The sequence below is a fragment of the Podarcis cretensis genome (assembly GCF_951804945.1).
Source record: "Podarcis cretensis genome assembly, chromosome: 5".
NCBI classification, from domain to species: domain Eukaryota; kingdom Metazoa; phylum Chordata; class Lepidosauria; order Squamata; family Lacertidae; genus Podarcis; species Podarcis cretensis.
Window position 1 is genome coordinate 32,915,832 of NC_137174.1, and position 19,632 is coordinate 32,935,463.

At 41.3% G+C, this 19,632-nt stretch overlaps 1 protein-coding gene across 2 annotated transcripts in view; it reads left to right on the forward strand.

Moving 5' to 3' along the window:
- Positions 1-19,632, forward strand: part of MCU (mitochondrial calcium uniporter) — an 88,195-nt gene that overhangs the window by 55,589 nt on the left and 12,974 nt on the right. For both annotated transcript variants that reach the window (XM_079976457.1, XM_079976458.1), the window contains exons 2-4: positions 15,379-15,448; positions 17,591-17,761; positions 18,654-18,758. In XM_079976457.1, coding sequence (XP_079832583.1) covers positions 15,379-15,448; positions 17,591-17,761; positions 18,654-18,758 — 346 coding nt within the window. The remainder of the gene's footprint in view (positions 1-15,378; positions 15,449-17,590; positions 17,762-18,653; positions 18,759-19,632) is intronic.

Consider the following 19,632-nt stretch of genomic DNA (forward strand, 5'->3'; position numbering starts at 1 on the left):
GAAATAGCTTCATCTCTGTGGCAGCCTGTTGAAAGTCTAGTATAATAAAATATATAATATGCAGTGTTAATACGCAGCTGAAAATACGAGATTACTGAAATTGTTTGTTTGTTTCGCAAAGAACAGGTCACCATGGCACATCAATAAAGTTCCCTGGTATTGAGACTCTCTTGAAGTCTTGCCCGAGTTAAAGAAGGGATGCGGGTGGCGCTGTGGGTTAAACCACAGAGCCTAGGACTTGCCGATCAGAAGGTCGGCGGTTCAAATCCCTGCGACGGGGTGAGCTCCCGTTGCTTGATCCCTGCTCCTGCCAACCTAGCAGTTCGAAAGCACGTCAAAGTGCAAGTAGATAAATAGGTACCGCTCCAGCGGGAAGGTAAACGGTGTTTCCGTGTGCAGCTCTGGTTTGCCAGAAGCAGCTTAGTCATGCTGGCCACTTGACCCGGAAGCTGTACGCCAGCTCCCTCAGCCAATAAAGTGAGATGAGCGCCGCAACCCCAGAGTCGGTCACGACTGGACCTAATGGTCAGGGGTCCCTTTACCTTTACCGAGTTAAAGAAAGTATAGTGACTCAGGGCCAAACTGCACACAACCTGAACAATGTCATGCATGGGTTTCTCCACAAATTGTTAGACTCTGGGAAGCTTGTTCCGGATTTGGATTCTAACAGGGTTCTTTAAGTACTTTGCTCCCTCTGCTATCCTGATTCAGATTGAAATCCTCATGTGTGCAATTTCCTTGAAGAAGGTCCTGCTGAAATTAATGAGATCTTTGTTTCAGTGCAAAATGCAGGTGTGAGAGAGAGCTGGATTCATATTGAGACTACAGGTGTGTGCTGGCTACACACACAGAGGGGGGGGGGGACCTGATCAGGAATGATCCCCTGCATGTTGTTGTGGGAAAACTCAGGGGTAGAACTATATAGTTAAGGTCACATGTAGTTTGGCCTTTGGGTGAGCCATTAAATGAGGAGGGGAGGTTATGTAAATTGTTGCTCTTGAGTAACAGTGTGCTCCAAAGAGGCATAAACCTTATTTTAAAAGGCTAAGAGGTATTTAGTGAGTAGTAGCAGTTAGGATAAAAAGCGCTCCCTATTATTTTGTCCTTGTAGTTGTTGAATATTTTGATCAAATTATTACATTTGGAGTTCAATATATAATTTGCAGCCTTTACTGATGAAAATTACCATTTACCAAACACCTATCTTATACCAAGGAATAGTTCTCTCCCCAAAGTACTTTGCAAGAAGCTGTGCCATCAATAACTGGAAATTATGCTCCTTACTTTATATTAGCACAGTTTGAATATTTCATCTGTTGTTACTTTTCTTTTCAAATTAATGGTCTTTTTGGAACATTTATTCTGCTGAGTCTGACATTAATATTCTGCACGTTTTTTTTAATAAAGCAAACATATTGTGCTGTTGGACCACAAGCAACATTAGCAAAGAAATTGCACCAGCCCTTGTGTTTGCAGACCAAATAGTTTCTGAAGGCTTATGCAAAGCTGCAAATAGGGGAGGCAAAAAACAAAACTGTGTCTGCCTCCTGCTGGAATTTGTGCAAGGAAGAAACACAGGTCCCATAAAATTCTTGGTGCTCTTTTTCCCTTCCTCTTTCACTATCAGAGTCTCTTGCTTCCTTCGTTTTTGTGTGTGGCCTTGCCCCCATCCCCTTTGTGCCACTTGGGTACCATAATTCACCAGTTCAAAACTTGGCTCCTCCACAAAGCTTTTGTGCATGCTGCATCAAACCTACCGAAGGGTATATGGTTGCGGGACTGTGCAACTTTGAAAATTCCACGTCTCCATGATAAAGCTTGCTCCAGTGCAATTCTAGGAGTGTGACGACTACTGTTTCAGGCCCACCAGGAAATAGAAAATGAATTGCAACCAGCATGTTAAAGCAAATAGTTGTGTTGTAGCCCTTCACCCAATGCAGATCTTCTATTGTCACTGCTTGGCAAAAATGTTTCCTAAAGCTGGTAATTTGGCAATTAAAACCAGTGAAGGTCATGCCGTGTCTAAACCCATCAGTTTCTCCAGGAGCTAATATATTCATGGGTATGTGAATATTTTACTCCTTATTGGATCCAGTACGTATTGCCTGGGAACAGAGCAGAGCACCTGTCACATAGTTCTGAATTTTCAAATATAAATCCTTCAACTTAATATACACTGGATATTGAACCAAATATCTAGGACCATGCTCATTCTTTAAGCATACTACGGTTAGTAACTGGAAAGCTCCAAGTTAACTCATGGCTTCCCTGCACTAGTTCATTTTCATATACTGCACTAGTTCATTTTCATATACAGAATAATAATAATGATAATGATAATATGTTTAAAATGTTTGGGTAAACATGATTATTTGTTATAATTATTTGTATGTATCAAGTGTAGTAACTTAGTGGTTTACAGGGCAGCCTAGAAAACAGCCTTATATCTTACCCTAGTTCATGTCAAAGTGCTGAATTAAGAAGAACACTGTAATCACTGAAGACAGGCATGCTCAGTTTTGCACTGGCTCTTTAATGCTGTCCGATAACGTGTGTCTATGCATAAGTTTTTGTTTTGTTTTGAATTAAGACCAGATATAGGGTTTCAGCTGAACTCTTGTTTTTCCTGTTTAGCAGAGGTTCAGGTGCTTTGTGAGCCTTGTAGAGGACTCTCTGTTATAGGTCAGTTATGGAAATGCAGGTAAATAATACCACCTGCAAGCAGATAGGTTTGGGGATGCAATAAAACAGTCACATTCTCCTGTTTTTCTGTGCCCCATACACTCTAGATCGAACTGCTGTTACGCTTCACAGGGATTTAAGAGCACAAAAGTCACTCAAGGTAGAAATTCTGTCTTATCTGAGTAGTTCTACTCTGTGAACTATGAAGATTCTGGGTGCTGAAATGGTCCGTATGTGGACTTGTGCAAATGTTGTGGTAACAGACTGTTAGGCTCTGTAAGCTGTTGTTAAATTCTGTAGACTGTAATACAAAAATTCAATTACTTTGGGGAGGGTGAGTTCCACCCTCCCATATCAAGATTAATAGCTTCAACTTTGTCTCAGACTATCTTGTAATAACAGCATTTTGTTTTTCAAAGCTATCAATTTGGCATTCTAATTAGTTACAATCTCTCCACAGGCCAGTCTAGTAGCAGCTTTCTATCATGGCAAAACCGAAAGCTACATTATCTATCTAAGGAAGGATTGTGTTCCTACTTAGATGTTAAACTATGCCACACAAGTATTATCTTATTTAACTTTTGTATTGTTCACTTTAAAAAACAACAACACCCCAAAGCAGACAGTGGTTGTAGGATACACCTATCCACTTGAGACAATTTTCATCCCGGGTCTCACCTATTACTTATCTGGGGAAGTAAAGATGGTTACTTTAGCTCCCTATATACACTCAGTGCCTAGATGGTAGTGCTGCCACCAAATGCTCCATGTAGCCCTGTCTCCTAGGCAACAGGTTTTTTGAGGCTGCAAGGTGATGGGGTAGAAGGTGAAAATGCTCACCCCCTTAAATGGTTGCCTCTCCATCAAGCACCACTCTAGGGAGCACTGAAAATTATGTCTGGGAATATAAAATCACATCATTTTAGATCTGAAAGTGATCTTGAAGGTCATCTGGCTCAACCTCCTAAATCAACACAGAACCTATAATACAGGATGCAATGACGATATCCATGGCAGGTGCCCCAGTTGCTGCAAAGGAGAGCCCACCACTTTCCAATGTCATCTGTCCCACCGTTGCACAGCTCTTACCATTATAAAGTTTTTCCCATGGCAGCCATTGCTTCAGACTCCGCTAACCCAGAAATAGTACCTCGGCTTAAGAACTTTACCTCAGGATGAGAACAGAAATTGTGCAGTGGCAGCTGGAGGCCCCATTAGCTAAAGGGGCACCTCAGGTTAAGAACAGTTTCAGGTTAAGAACGGACCTCCATAACGAATTAAGTTGTTAACCCGAGGTACCACTGTATATGAGAGCATTTTGCTCGTCCACTCAGAGTAATACTATTGGTCACGCTGCCCAGTATGTCTGTCCTGACTGGCAGAGATGCTCCAAGGCCCTACGAGTCTTTGCAAGCCATGCACCTGAGGTATTTTTAAGCTGGAGATGAATCCAGCATCTTCTTCATGCAGAACATTTGTTCTACCACTGCCTTGGAGGGGGGAGTTATTCCCCATTCTCCCTCCCCGCCTCAGAAGGGATGCTGTGCCTTGTTTATTTTGAGCAGCAGCAGGAGAGGCACACAGAAGCGGCTGGAGTCCCAGGGCCACAGAAGCAGATCCCAGAAACAATTGCTAGGCTACTACATGGCTCAGTATCAAGACCAAGTACAAAAAATGGTTATTTAGGAAAATAGAACTGGCTGTGTGAATAATAAGCATAACTGTAACAGAATAATGGCTTCCCCTTTTCAGGAAGATTACATTCTCTGCCTCTTCCTTGCTTCTCCTGTAGATTATTCTAACCTATTTTTGACTTCTCTTACCAATGCAAGGCAAATGCACAGGCAGGGAAATGTTTGTGACAGCTTCCAGGTTTGAGTCAAGGAATAAGTGGCACCAAGCCCCTTGCTGTTGAAAACAGAAGATAGCTTTGGGAAGACCAAAGAGCTGGAGCTCTACATTCATGGTTCTTCCCCTTACAAGATTCTTCAAATTGCCCCCTATGTATGAAGCATGCTGTTGTAAATTAAGTTTTGGGAGAGGCACCCTCTCTGGTCACCAGCATAGCCTGTGATTCTAAGAGTTTTGTTCTACTCCACCCTAATTTACCTCAGCTGCTTTGATTCACAATGAGGTACAACAAGAAGGGCTTTTAAGACTTTTTGGTTTTTTATATTGTAATGCTGAACTCAGTTACTAGATTTGATTTGGGGGATAATAATAATAATATTATCCACTCTGGGGATGGGTTGCACCAGTGCTAGGATAGATTGCAACATGTTCCACATAATCACTGGAATAATGGTTAAACCAGACTATATGAGGGCTTTCTTTTTCCATAAGCATCATGTTGCCACAGTGAGGGGTGTGTGTGTGTGTGTGAGAGAGAGAGAGAGAGAGAGAGGAAGGAGTGAGGCAGGCAGGCAGGCAAAGAGCTCTTTAATGCCTGTCTCCCGAGAGTGAACATCAGCAGAGGTTGTGTCCAAATTCTCTGGCTTGTTTCCTTCTTTTCTTTTACATGCAGACTAATCTGTGGGCATTTCCAGACTGTCCATATTTTGGTCTTGCACAACAACCCCACAACCCCCAAAGATCTAGCATTTTGAGATGAGGAAAATGTACCGGAAAGTGTATGATCACTCTTGCTTTGATGCCATGTTATCTAACTGCCCTGCAAACCAATCAGAATGAACCAAGAATTACAATAGATAAGGAATCCCAGATATGGTTTCCGACCTCTGGGTCTCCCACCAGTCCATGAGCTCGACCTAAGTAGTGAACCATGGCTATAACTTTAACCAAAAGGATTGTTTGTTTGCTGTACTGTAAAGACACTGGTATGCCAAGAATGTTTTGCTATCTAAAATATATATGCCCTAGCTGCAGTAGACAGAGTTATGACGGCCAGGAAAAGGAGCAAGGCAGAGTCATTATTCAGACAGATTGCATCAAGGAAGATGCTAGGCTCCAGTGCACAGCTTGGGTAAGCTTGGGAAAAAGTTGTCACCCAAATTCTTATTGCTGCTGTTGTGTAGAAAGGAGAGTACTTGAAAACTAATGGGTATAGGGAAACCTGTGGCCCAGAGATGTTGCCGGGCGACAGTTCCAATTGTCCCTCATCATATTGGCTGGGAGTCCAGCAACAACTTAAAGGCCACAAGTTGCCCATACTCACTTAAAATATATGTACGTGCACATATATACGCATGCCACAACACCCATATAATGGAATTTATTGAATTAGTCTATTTTCCATAGTAAGACAAAGGTCAACAAAATAAAATATACCTGAAACTCATTTAAATTTAAAGCACAAAAATGTGCATGGTATATATTACAGAAAGTTTTGCATTATAAATTACCTAAATTAAAATAAAGAGAATAAATAGCACTTCAATAGTTTTATGCCCTCGCAATGTAGAATCTGCTCAGCAGATCATTGAAATGGACTCTAAATATATTTTTCTGAGACTGGAAGCCAAAAAAGGCCATCCACCAAGCTGCATATTGATTAGTTCTTTGCAACAAAAAGCTTGATCTTTAAAAAGGACTGTAATTAATGTTCTTTAATACAGGAATAAAATTGATATTCAAGATTATAGTGGGACTAATTATACAGTGTTGCTGCCCTGGTACATAATCAGTCTTAGACTGGTGTGCCCCAATATTGGCATATCTCTCTCTCTCTCTCTCTCTCTGAATATATATACATATATATATATAGAGAGAGAGAGAGAGAGAAAGAGAGAGAGCGCACACTTTTTTCAGCTGGGACTCAGTGAAACTCACTTATGGCACCTCTCTATCTCTATTTCTAGTGTTATTTTTCTAGAAAAAGAGGTACCAGAATTCACTATGAACACCTCCCTCATTTGCTTAGAATGGCTTTGCTTGCATATATTTTCATTCTTTTCTCCCTTAGTAGGAAAGAACTTTCTGCATTTATGCTTTCTCAGAAAAGCTATTGCAGCCATTGGAGCAAATGCATTGTTTCCTCACCAGAGCTCAAGGGGGCAAGAACTACTTAAGTTTCTGATACCTGCTTATTCTCTCCCGCTGGTTATTTATATCCTGCAATACTGTGTATAAGAACTACCAAAACAGAAGATGCAGTTGCTTTGTCTTCAACTTTGCTCCCATTCAAGCGAATACAGTGGCGTAGCGTGGGGGGTGCAGGGGGGGGCTGGCCGCACTGGGTGCAACATCTGGGGGTTAGGGTTAGGGGGCACAAATCCATGGGTTAGGGGGCGCAAATTACTTGCCTTGCCCCAGGTGCTGACAACCCATGCTACGCCACTGAGAGAATATAGTTTCCTAGTAAATGTGTGCTGTAGTTATCTTCATATTTCTGTAAACCTTCTAATTTGGTTATTATGTAATTCTGTGATTTGCTGTAGAATATATGATTGCTTAAAGAGTGGGAAGGAGCATGGGTGGAGGAAAGCAGAGGCTGAGATGACATGCAGGTTTAGTCCATCACTAATTTGACAGCCAAAGGCACTGAGATTGCTTTAGGAAAGCTTGCAGCACTCCTGTAATGTTACTGGGATTGTGGCCAACAGGTTTGGAGGTACTTGTATGTCAGAGCCAAAAATGGATTTTTATTTCACAGTGCAGAGCTGGAAGCAAGATTTGTCTTTTCAGCCATAGGCAGCTAATTGCCTTGACTCTGGTTCAGACGTGACTGGATTCGTTTTTGAGGGACCTGCAGCATAATGATGTAAAAAGCTTTTAATTTTCCCACACAGAAAATAGGAGCTGAACACCTAGCTCCAGAGCTTCAGTATTCAATTAATTAAGTGTCCCAGTGCTAGACTTTACTGTAAGACAGGAAATTAGAGGTGTGTAAGGTTGTGTCTGTATGGAATATTCTGTTAGCTTGAAGTGCAGAAATTCTGTGGGGGCAATGATTGCTGTTTCTGTTCTGTGTGTGTCTTCATGTGTTCACAAACACATCTGAGAAATTCCATGAATCTATTATCATTGAGGGACGTGGGTGGCGCTGTGGGTTAAGCCACAGAGCCTAGGACTTGCCGATCAGAAGGTCGGCTGTTCGAATTTCTGCGATGGGGTGAGGTCCTGTTCTTCAATCCCTGCTCCTGCCAACCTAGCAGTTCGAAAGCATGAAGTGCAAGTAGATAAATGGGTACCGCTCTGGCGGGAAGGTAATCGGCGTTTCCGTGTGCTGCTCTGGTTCGCCAGAAGCAGCTTAGTCATGCTGGCCACATGACCAGGAAGCTGTACGCCGGCTTCCTCGGCCAATAAAGCGAGATGAGCGCCGCAACCCCAGAGTCAGTCATGACTGGACCTAATGGTCAGGGGTTCCTTTACCTTTACCCTTTATTATCATTGAACTTAGAAAGGTAGAACTTAGCTTACCAGAAATTATCTAGAATACGTAAATAATAGGTAGGCTACCTAAACTGGGTAGAAGCGAATGTAATTGGCATATATTGGGCCAGTATAGACATCATATGTAGCCATGTTTGGTAGCCTAAGCCCTTATTAAGAGCATGAATGTGCAGAGAAACTATATGCTGAGCTAAGAGCTAAACCCTACTAAGGGATTGTGTACTATGGAAATGCCCGTGAAAACTGCTTTTCACCATGCAAGCAGAGAGGTTAGGAAGGTAGGGAAATGATGGTTCATTCTGTATTGAAGCAAGATTTTGCTATGAATAATGCAAACAGTGGGTTGCAAACCCATTCCAAACAGAGGTTTCATATCCAGATTTGCACCCTATCCTTAACTATGCAGCGGCTATTCAAATGTTAACACTTCACTATGGTTAAGGGGGAACAAGCAATGGACAAAGCATTATGTCAGAATGGATTCGTTGATCAAAAAAGAAAAGACGGTGGTAGTTAAATCAATACCAGCTACACTGGTAGTTGGTATCCTGTTTAAAATGCTGACTGATACATTCGATCTAGATTACAAACATTACTCTAGTCTATGGGGTGGAGGTTGAATTATGGAAGCTTCTTGTGTGCTCTGACTTTTAAAATGCCTATTGGCATTACCACTGTGACAGTGAGAGGTGAGGCAGGAGATAAGCTTTTTTTACCATTAGGGTGAAACCCAGAGACCCTAGGTGGGACCATTGAGCTGTTAATGGGCCTCTGTGCATGAACCTTATCTTATCTGCCAAGTATCCATAATCAGATAGTGAGGGAATAAAACTTCCAAACTCTTACAGCTTGTGCATGTTCTCAAACTGATGAAACCCTCCTTATCCCTATGGATCTGTTACCAGATGCTCTTAAAGGTAAACACATGCCTTCAATTGAAATTTGGGTGCAATTATTTAGCATTGCTTCTTGAACTGATGCCAGAACATTCTGGCTATTAACTAAATGTCATCGAATGAATGGTTGTGAAACATAATCAATGAAGTCTGGAATGTGCGCTGAGTTTTATTTGGTCCAAAGCTTCATTATTCTGCTGAATTCTTGTTGGGTAGCAGGTGTTACGTTCTGTTACCCTTAAGATCAGAAACTAAAGTTGTTCAGCACTCTTTAGATGAGAGAGCACTGATGCTTTTATAAATTGGAGTCTGCTTTGTATGGCATAGTGGCCTGGGGAGACCAGGAGCAGCACTCAAGGGTTATGGATTCATTTAGCTCAGTGTTTATAGTTGCTGCACTATTAACTTATTTAATCAAATTTGCATTAGCCGTGGCTCACAAATAGGCTTGGATCCTAAGCTTTCTCTCGTTCAGCATAGATGTCTGTTAAGCCTGTGTTCTAGATGTTTCATGGCTGGAACTTTACCTGGAAGTCTTCTAGTACAACCCCTAGTACAACACTTTTTTTATCATTACACTTGGTCTTTAAAATAAAACAGCTGAGGAGAGAAATCAGAAAACTTGGTCAAACTTATCTTGCTGTGTGCCACACATAGAGCCCTAATCCCATGTTCCTCTCATGTGCCAAAGGCAAAGGGTTGATTTGGGGAGTCTGCTATATACACACTGCTGTTCCAGTCCTTCCACTTCCTTGTTGCTTTGCATTCGTGTGCATTTATAAAATTGGTTGAAACCTTGCTACTTTAACATTTGGGGCACTATTGAGCTTCTTCGGTGTTCATTCACGATACCCAAGGGAAACTTCTGTTGTAAGTGCCAGCATGATTGCTAGATGCTTCTGCCAGCGTTAGACAGGGGTCAGCAATCTAAGGCCCATGGGCCAGAAACGGCCTGTGGAGGTCATTTGACTGGCCCATGAGCCGCCCCTGTTAGATTTTGACCAGCTTCGGCCCATCTGAAGCTGAAGCTGATACAGGCTCGTCTTATCTTGAGCCCAAGCAGAGCATCGTCACACAGCAGAAGGATAAGTAGTATGTGCTACATTCTTAATTTTATTTACACTCTATGCTGAGAGAATACAAACATGCATCTTGCCTCTGTGAGAGCCCAGAAGCAACTCCTCTCGGAAACAAAGAACACCGAGAGAACAGTGAAAAACAGGAAACCAGTGAACGTCACATCCAGTCTCCCATTCCCGTGGGAACCCAACAGTAATGTGATTGCAGTTGCTGCTCAGTGAGGGAAATAGAAACCAACAGCCCCCGAACCCAGTTACCCTCTTGCACGCCGCGCTAAACCGGCACAGCGCAGCGTGGTGACTCGCTTTCACGGCACCAGAAATTGTGTCTGTGCACATGCAGACGCCGAAAAACGCTGGGGGGGGGGGCACATCAGTCTATGCGGGACCGATCTGGCCCAGGCAAGATAAACCTTGCTGACCCCTGGCGTAAGGGAATGGCTTTTCCCAACACAAGATTGGTATACTGCCTGTGCCTGCTTTTAGACAAAATAGGTTTGATCAAGCTGTCGAATGACGTGGTTGTAGTTGTTTACCTTCACTGACTACTATAAAGATCTCTCTACATGGGTCTGCTGCTAAAGTGCTAGGAATCTATCTTGCTCAACTTGCTGCTGCTGCAGTTCTGCAGTAACTGTTACAGTAGCAACTGGTGTGAATCCATTTCCAGACTCAACTCAAGGTGCTGGTTGCAAATTGTTTTGGATAGGATACCTGAAGGGCTGTCTCCTCTCATAGGAACCTGCACTTATGTTAAGGATGCTCTTTTGTGTATGCCATCAGTTTCTGAGGCATCTCGAGTAATGAGGTGCAGGAGATAGCCTTCTCTATGTTTGCTCCCAGGCTGTGAAACTCTTCCACAAGAGAGCTCTCTGTCATCCTCTAATGATTGTCCACTACCTTTTGAAAACTCATCTGTCCTGGCAGATGTTTTCAAATTTTATTTGATTAGTCTGCATTATATGCCTTTTCTGTCTGCACCTAGTTTTTGTTATTGTTGTCATTCGCTCTGCATTTGATTGCTTTTGATACTGTGTATTTTATTTTAGATGCACTGGACATTTTTGTGTGGGAAGGCAGGGTGCAAATTTGCTGTAAAAAAAAAAGGTGGGAATAAATGGGATGGCTTTATCTATCTTGATCTGCTTGTGGACTCTCTAGAGACACCTGACTGGCCACTGTGGAAGACTGATTAAACTAACCTGCACCTCTGTGTAAGGCTAGATTAAATAGACTTTTATGGTGACATCCTGCATGGAAATTCTGGCATTCTCATGTTCAGCAGCACCCTATCTGTGGATGGGAAAGATACCCCATTGTTTAGTGTTTGAAATTTTAAGTATCTGTGCAGGAGGCTCAAATCCTTTGGGATACAAGATAGATTTTTAAAAATCCCTTGCTGTTCACCACACTTGTATCCCACTCCTCTTCCAAAGACTTCAAAGTGGCTTTATTTATTAATTTTCTTATATTTATATTTCACCTTTCAGCCATGGAACCCAAAGTGGCATTTATGTGCTTCCCAACTTCAGTAAGATGTCATATCATGCCCGGGTTACATATTGTTCTCAGGTGAATTCCCATCTTGATAGTATGGTGCCTTGTATACTGAGCCACCATCAGAAGAACTTCCTCATGTTTCTTTGAGTAACACTGTAGTGAAGAAATGTGCTGTTTCTTCCAGGAAGTGGCCTTATTGTTGTTAAGTAAGAAAAGAAAAATGGAGATTGGATCATTTCTGTGACGGTGTAGCATAAATTGACCTGATAACAGACGTGCATTGCACCTCAAGTCCCTTGATTACATCTTACTGTACTACAGTGGTACCTTGGTTTACGAACTTCCGTTCCGGAAGTCCGTTCTTAAACCAAAGCATTCTTAAACCAAGGCATGCTTTCCCAAAGCAGCAGGGGACTCAATTTACGAATGGAACACACTCAACAGGAAGCAAAACATGTTCTCATTCCAAGGCAAAGTTCACAAACCAAAACTCCTACTTCCCGGTTTGCAGCGTTCTTAATCCAAATTGTTCATAAACTAAGCTGTGCTTAAACCAAGGTACCACTGTACTGCTGTTTTCAAAACAGGACCTGTTGTACCACGTTGCAATAAGTGACCAACAGTTAGATATCAACAGCTATATATGCTGATCACATACATAGCTTCAATCTTTTCTCTTCTTAAGAACATTTTATAGGAAAGCAGGTGCCACAGCCTCAATCTAGTTTACGGGTATATGAACCCAAGTGGAGAGAGAATTAATGATTCTGCCTCCCTGTTTCCATCAGGCAAACATATGTACCTAAGCAGAGGCTCTAGGCTAGTTGGGATAACAGCTGCAAAACTGCATGGATAGAGGCAGTTTCAGATATTCCAACAGAGCAAATAAGTGCAGCAAGGAAGATTTCTGGAAATAAGTAGCAATAACTTTGTTGATTAGAATTTGGGTGGTTGAGAATGCATGTTAATCAAATGAAAGGGAGGTAGCAAGCTGGAGGGATCAACTTTTTGCCTTCACATAGATTATTTCAGACCCGTGCTATTTTAAATCTGAAACTCCAGTCCAGACGGAATAGGAGTGTCTGCTATTTCTAGATCTACCTTGCACGAGCATCATATTCGCTATTGCATTACTACGACAGAGGCTGTAGCAGTGAATATAATATAAATCAAGCTGGATCACAGTTGTGTAGTATGGACAAACTAGACATTTGAAAGTACGTATGGATTGTTTGAGTAGTTATGAAATTTAGGACTATATCCAACGACTTTTAACATGATAGCCTTCAGTGGCCAATCTTGTACAGATACATACCCTTTTTTTTTATTTAACCTTATAGGTCTTCTGCAAAATGGGCTGAAGCAAAATTTGTAGCAAATACCAAAAAGTTTAGTTCAAAGAAATTGAGATTTTATAAAATTGAGGCAGAGTGTGTGGTTCCATCAGTAGCCTCAATACAATATTTCAGGGTGCCTCTCCTCATAGTTATAGTGTGATATCATACAAATGAACCCCTGTCAGTTGTTTCCACTTGGGATGTCTCCTAAGCAGTCTGGGAAGCCAGTTGTCAACAAACCAACCATCGCGTATGAAAGAGTATCTACAGTTCCACTCATTCCAACAGCAAACAGTTGGTTGAGCCTTGAGGGATTGGAGATGCAGCAAAGAGTACCAACCAGCTGTTTGGGGGGCAGGGCCATTATTCAGTGGTAGAGCACCCCGAAGGGGCCTGATTCAGTCCACAGCATCTCCAGGGAGGGCTAGGAATGTCTCCTATCAGAGACCCTGAGAACTACTGTCAATCAGTGAAGACACATTACTCTGCTAGACAGGCCAATGGTCTGGCTCAGTGTAAGGTAGCTTCCCATGTCCCCTACCCAGCAATAATAGCGAACTTCTTGAAGGAAATATCTACATGTTTGCCAGGCCATATATCTGCAGGTATGCTGATGCTGGTGTTGGTGGCAGTGGTCCATTCATAAAAAAGATTTAGAAAAATCACCACTGGAAAGTACAGCAATGGAGTGCAATACAGAACCACCCCCACTAGCATCAATTCCAAAATGTATGAGGCAAGATAGCATGGCAGAAGAAAAGTCAATGTACAGGAAACGTGTCATTTTGGGTAGTTCAGTGAAGCCATTTGATGTGTGGTAGCATGGTAATTACAGCATATTGGAGCAATCTCCTCTATATACAGCATTGTACTTAAGAAATGGAAGAGGAAATTGTTCTTTCCAAGTAGCTAGTTGGTGTCCTCTGAACAAATTGGTTCCTACCTTAATGCAGAGCAACAAGAGGATGTTCGCTGGCAACTCAAGTAATGAGCCATCCATTTCTCTTAAGGAGCTCCAGGCTGAGTCAGTGCAGATGTTGCTGCAGTCCCCTCTGTAGCAAGCTGCTCATCCGAGTGGTCTATTCAAGATTGCAAGGCTATTTCTGAGATTAGAAAAACTGCATTCCCTTACCCACAGTTGTGGAAGTAGCCCCATCTATTGTATGCCCTTACTCCAGAGAGAAGAACATATTTCAGATATTTGACAATGTACTGTTTCAAGGTAAACATCAGCTACCATATTCCAAGTCACCGTTTCTTTTTCACACTGAACAAGACGTTAGAGGTGCTATAGGTATGGGCTTAACACACTGCGAAGCTTCTGAAAACTAATGGCTTCTATTAATAATTTAATTTAGAAATTTAAAAGCCGTAGTCCTAAATATCCTTATTTGCAAGTAAGCACTTTTCAAAAGGAGCCTCGCTGCTGCATGGAGAAGTTTAAGATAAAAGTGCAGCTGTAAGCTTCATAGAATAGTTAGGCTTTTAAAATTTTATATGAAGATTTAGATTGCAGTGGCTGAAGGTCAAGGTTTAGCAATATTGTCCATGCATTTTGCAGTAAGTAGATGGCCATGACCATAAAAAGATTTTAAAATTAATTTATTAACCGCCATTTGTGGGAGTATTCAGTAATTGTGCCATTATGGCTCCATCAGAATGAAATTCAGATTTCCTAATTAAATAAGTTAAGCGTGAAACAGATGCAGCAGGTTTTACGTGGAATTGTATGTGAATTCTGTTGTTGTATGGGGTTGTTTGAATAAGCAGTTCAAGCAGAAATGTGCAATTGTTGTGGATTAACCAATATTTCTAAGGAGTCCTGCTTAAGCGTTCCCTTACATAGTTACTCTTTCAGCCCGCAAACATTTTCCTCTGTCTCTGCTTCTGCCAGTTTGCTTGTATAAAATGTACCAAAATGTTTTTAGTTGTTTCTGCTGGGATTCCTAAAAGATGTACCAGTATCACTTTGATTCTGGGTGCTGGCAATTCACTCTTATTGCTGTGCTTCTTTCTTAGATAATGTTTTGCATTTTGAATCTTTTTGCGGGCTGTTAGCACACTCACGCCCTTGGCTTAAAATGGAAATTAATTCCTATCAGGGCTATTTTTCTTGAAAATGAGGTGTCGGAACTCACCATGAATGCCTCCCTTGTTCTCTTAGAATGGCAATGGCGCCCACCTGAGAGGTGCTGGAACCAAGTTCCGGTGAGTTCCAGCTGAAAACCCCCCTGCTTATAGTACTTTTTAAAGATTTTGTGACATGCAAACAATTCCATTCTCTCTCCCCACCCACTGGCTTTAAATTCAGATGAGCAAAAAATTGTAAGGTATGGGAATTGGCTCGTGAACTGTATCCATACTGAATGACAGATGGCAACAAGAAGTATATCTCCTGAAAGGTTCTACCAGTTCATTGTCTTCCCTACAGTAGGATGTTGCTAGATTGGTGTCCTGGCATGGGTCATCTGAAATAACCTAGCACTTGCTGTTTTTCTTAATAAATCTTTCCTTCCTGTTTTCCTTTGCTAGGCACACCAAAGGCTTTCTCCTTGGCAGACCATGAGAGTGGTCTATTGCAGTACTGTAGTGCCCTCTGATGGTGAGTACAATAAATAAATTTCTTCAAGACAAGATTCCTACGCCAATTCTCAAAGATTGTGTGTCTGTGTTGGTATTTTTTAAAAATCAAGGGTGTGCCTCAGTATTTTTCCCCCCATAGAAGTTGTGGCAAGTGAGGTTCACTTGTAGGCAGAAGCACTTCAAAATTTGATGAAATGGTTTGCTGGTTAAAATAAATACCTTTACCTACTCTAGCATTCTCGCACTGCTTTGTTGCAAGAAGGCAGTGGTACATGATTTTCTTTGCCACTTACCTTTTTCTCTTTTTGCCCATTCTTAAATTAGAGGAGGATCTTTCCTCATTGTTTGTTTTTTTCTTGGTGACTTCATGTCACCTTACCAGCCTTGTTTAGGGCTACCTTTTCAAGGTCAACTCCATTCCTTGAAGGTCAGTCAGAATTCTTCTTGCAGAGATTCAGAATGACGAATAGCTGTGTTTGGACTTCTGCCTCAAAAACCAACTTGAAACATATCACTTCCATTTTCCTTTTTTAAATTCCTTTTTCTTCTTTGCTTTGCATATGTACCTTTCACAACTGATACTTTAAAGAGCTTTAGCGTTTCCTGCATCTTAGTTTGAGTTTGAAACCAATATGGCTAGTATGCATATGTGGTCTTAAAGCAACAGGCTTTGGTTTTCTTTGCTGTAGGTTCGTGTCCTCTCCAAAAATGTGTAATTTCCGGACTAAAGACATTCATGGCAGCTGTTGCCCCAGTTTCCTTAGTTGTATTTGCATAAGAGGAGTTGTGGCTGTAGTTGCTCAAAATAGCCTCTCCCAACTCTCTGGCTGGGGCTCATCTGGTCCTGGGAATGTTGCAAAGGAGTTCTGAGGTCAGTGTAGAGTCTACAGAGTCATACAGAAACATTGTGTGTGGCAAAAAGCCAGTGAGATTTTCAGCTAGCCAGAACAATTATTTAAAAAACAAAACGCCTTCGCCCTCTCCCTTCACAGTCCTCCAACAGAAGCTGTAGCCTCTGAACCATGCAGTCAAACCTCTGGCATTGCCCCATTGTTAAAATGTTACTGAATTATTTGAGCTGTTGTAAGATAGAGTCAGCTAGATGCTGTGTGTATTGAGCTTATATTTCCCCTTGTTTTTATCTAGTGTTACAGATTGTGTACCTGTCATACTGATGGGAAACCTGAAGTATCCTGCCCACTGTCCACTTGGGCACTTGAAACATGGCTGTTACCCCACCAAAAATAGTTGATCAGCAGATCAGCAGTCAGAACTGTTCTGTATTTATTTTAAGTATGCTAAATTTTTTGAAATGATTTTCTACTTAGTAGTGAACTCGCATTTTTAAACTACAGAGAGAGGGAGAGGGAGGGAGGGAGGTTAAAATGCTAACCAAAGAGAAAAGTATTTCAAAACCTTTGGGATACATTAAGCTATTTCCAATAGTACCATGTTAAAACTGAGTTCAAGAAAAAATCGGCCATTAAGAATGAGTTGTGAGATTTCTATAATTTCATTACTAACATGGTATTTTCAGTAGAGAGATTTTTTTTAAATGCAAAAAGAATCATTTCTTCACTTAGATGGCGGAAAGCTCCTGGCACTGAATGTTATTGTTATTTATTAAATTTAAGCACCACCCTTCGTCTGAAGATTGCAGGGCAGTTTACAGCATAAAAATACAAAATGAAGATACAAAATACCATAATAGCAACAACAACCAATAATCCCTCTCCTACAAACACATTTAAAAGACCATAGATGGTTTAATCAGCCAAAGGCCAGGTTATAGATGAATGTTTATTATTGTTCTTGGGTGTCTTTTGTGTTGGTATTTTTTTTAAAGAGAAGTTAAAATTATTTGCCTAAATACTGAAGCATCTTACATGGGCCATTGAATAACAAGACAGATGCTTGCTACTGGTGTTGTTTTCTGTAGATCGGACTTTGCATGCAAAGTCTATGTGGCATTTTTAATTATTATTATTTTTTGCTTTTGAGAATGGCATTGCTGTTGCACACAAACTTTCAAGTTCCCCCAAATGAGTCCTAGAACCAGCTGCTGGAACCTCTGCTTTATGAATTTAGTAATAGTGTTTATTTTAAATTACATGATATACTTGAAGTAATCTGTTTGGAATGTCTGCTTCCCTGCCCCCAGACGTTACAGTGGTTTATCAAAACGGGTTACCTGTAATATCTGTGAATCTTCCATCCCGGCGTGAGCGGTGCCAGTTTACACTTAAGCCTATATCGGATTCTGTTGGGGTATTCTTACGGCAACTACAAGCAGAAGACCGGGGAATCGACCGGGTTGCCATTTACTCACCAGGTACCACTCAGCATTACTGAAGCAATTGGATGAACACCTACAATACAATGTTAGATTCTGCACTTGTTTTCTGTGCTTATAGTTCCTTTAGTTTGTTAATGCATTTTCATCAAAACTGCTTGTAAAACTGATATGGATGTTATATCAGTAAAACTGTTATGTTGAGGGTGGGGGTGAAGATAATCCACACTCTAGAAAATGTCGTCTCTTTGATGTTTTCTTAGGCATACCTAAGACTCACAATGTATAAGCTCGTTTAATAAAAAAGATACTTGGTTTCTTGTGGCTACAGTTAACTACAGTACTGGTCACTTTTATTTCTTTGGAATAGCAGGTCTTGTGATATAATTTGATTTCTAGATGAGGTAGTTAGAACGTAAGCATTTAATTCTGTGCTGCCTACTACTAGGCCTGTAGAGGTTGGTTCTGGGTTCTAGGTAAGAGGTTGGTTCTATCTTCTTTGATTATTGGAAAAAACACAAACTATAGTTTACCAAGCGGATAACAAACAAATGGGATAGCTCTACATAAGGATGGCGTTAACCTGTGTGCTAGAATACTGGTTGTGACAAAGACTTAGGCAGAGAGTGGGGTTCAGCATCCCAAATTGCTGCTACTCCAGCTTAAATCCTACCCCACTTCAAACCATTTTGGGAACATTCTAACACATAGGCCTGCCATTGCAATTCACACATATCAAGGATATCTCATATTTTGGGAAGCTTTCGTTTTACAAATTTGAAGCTGCGGGTTGCACTCCTGGAAATGTGTTGTGAATTTAATATATATATATTTACAAAGTATTCTACACTGTTTTGCACTGGAATGCAGTACATTGATATTAATTTCTGGATAGTTCTTAATAGAATCTTTTCCCTCTTTCCCCTTTCAGATGGGACACGTGTTGCCTCTTCAACAGGCATAGATCTCCTACTCATGGATGATTTCAAACTAGTAATTAATGACTTGACTTACCATGTTCGTCCACCAAAGAGAGGTAACGACTTCATGCAGTTGGGATGTATTTCCAGAAGTCATTTTTGGGGAAACCCTGCATCTAGCAATTTTAAAATAAGATCATTTCATCCATACTGAAAAAGACTAGTTGATGGTTCATCTTCCGCGAACCTATGCATTCAGAATTCTGAGCAGACCATTCTTTCCCTGACCGTCAGGATGTGAAGATAACTGTGAAAACATTCCAACAGCTTCTCCAGCATCTCTAAGGCAGAACTATTGTGACTTGCCTAGTTCTTTGCTCCACCCCCCAAGTCTCCAGTCACGTCTCTCCCACACACACACACCGCTACACACATCCATTCTTATGGCCTCCTCTCATTCATACTTCTCATCCTTAATTTTTTTAAAATCTCAGTTTCTATAAGAAGGACTTCAACTTAAAGAAATGACAGACAGTCTGGTAGAGAGAACCCACGATCCAGGAGGCAAATTAATGTCCTCTCTTATAAGAGATTCCTCTAGGGTAAAGAATGTTGGGGGGACGGGGCACCTCATATAGATCACTGAATGTATGACAGGTGTATTGATCTTATGATCACTTGACTTCCGGCTGCACACATTGTTGTTACTACCATGGAACCTCGATTTTTGAGCGTCTTGGAAGTTGAACATTTTGGCTTTCGAATGCAGAAAACCCGAAAGTAACTGCTTCAGTTTTCAAACATTTTTCAGAAACCGAATGTGTCACACGGCTTCCGCTTTGAGTTTCCCTATTGTATTGAAGCTTCTGCTTTCAGTTTTTGAACGTTTCGGAAGTCGAACGATAGTCGAACAGTCTTCCGGAACAGATTACGTTCGCAAACCGAGGTTCCACTGTATAAGGCAGCTTGTTAGTCTGCTAGGGATTCTTT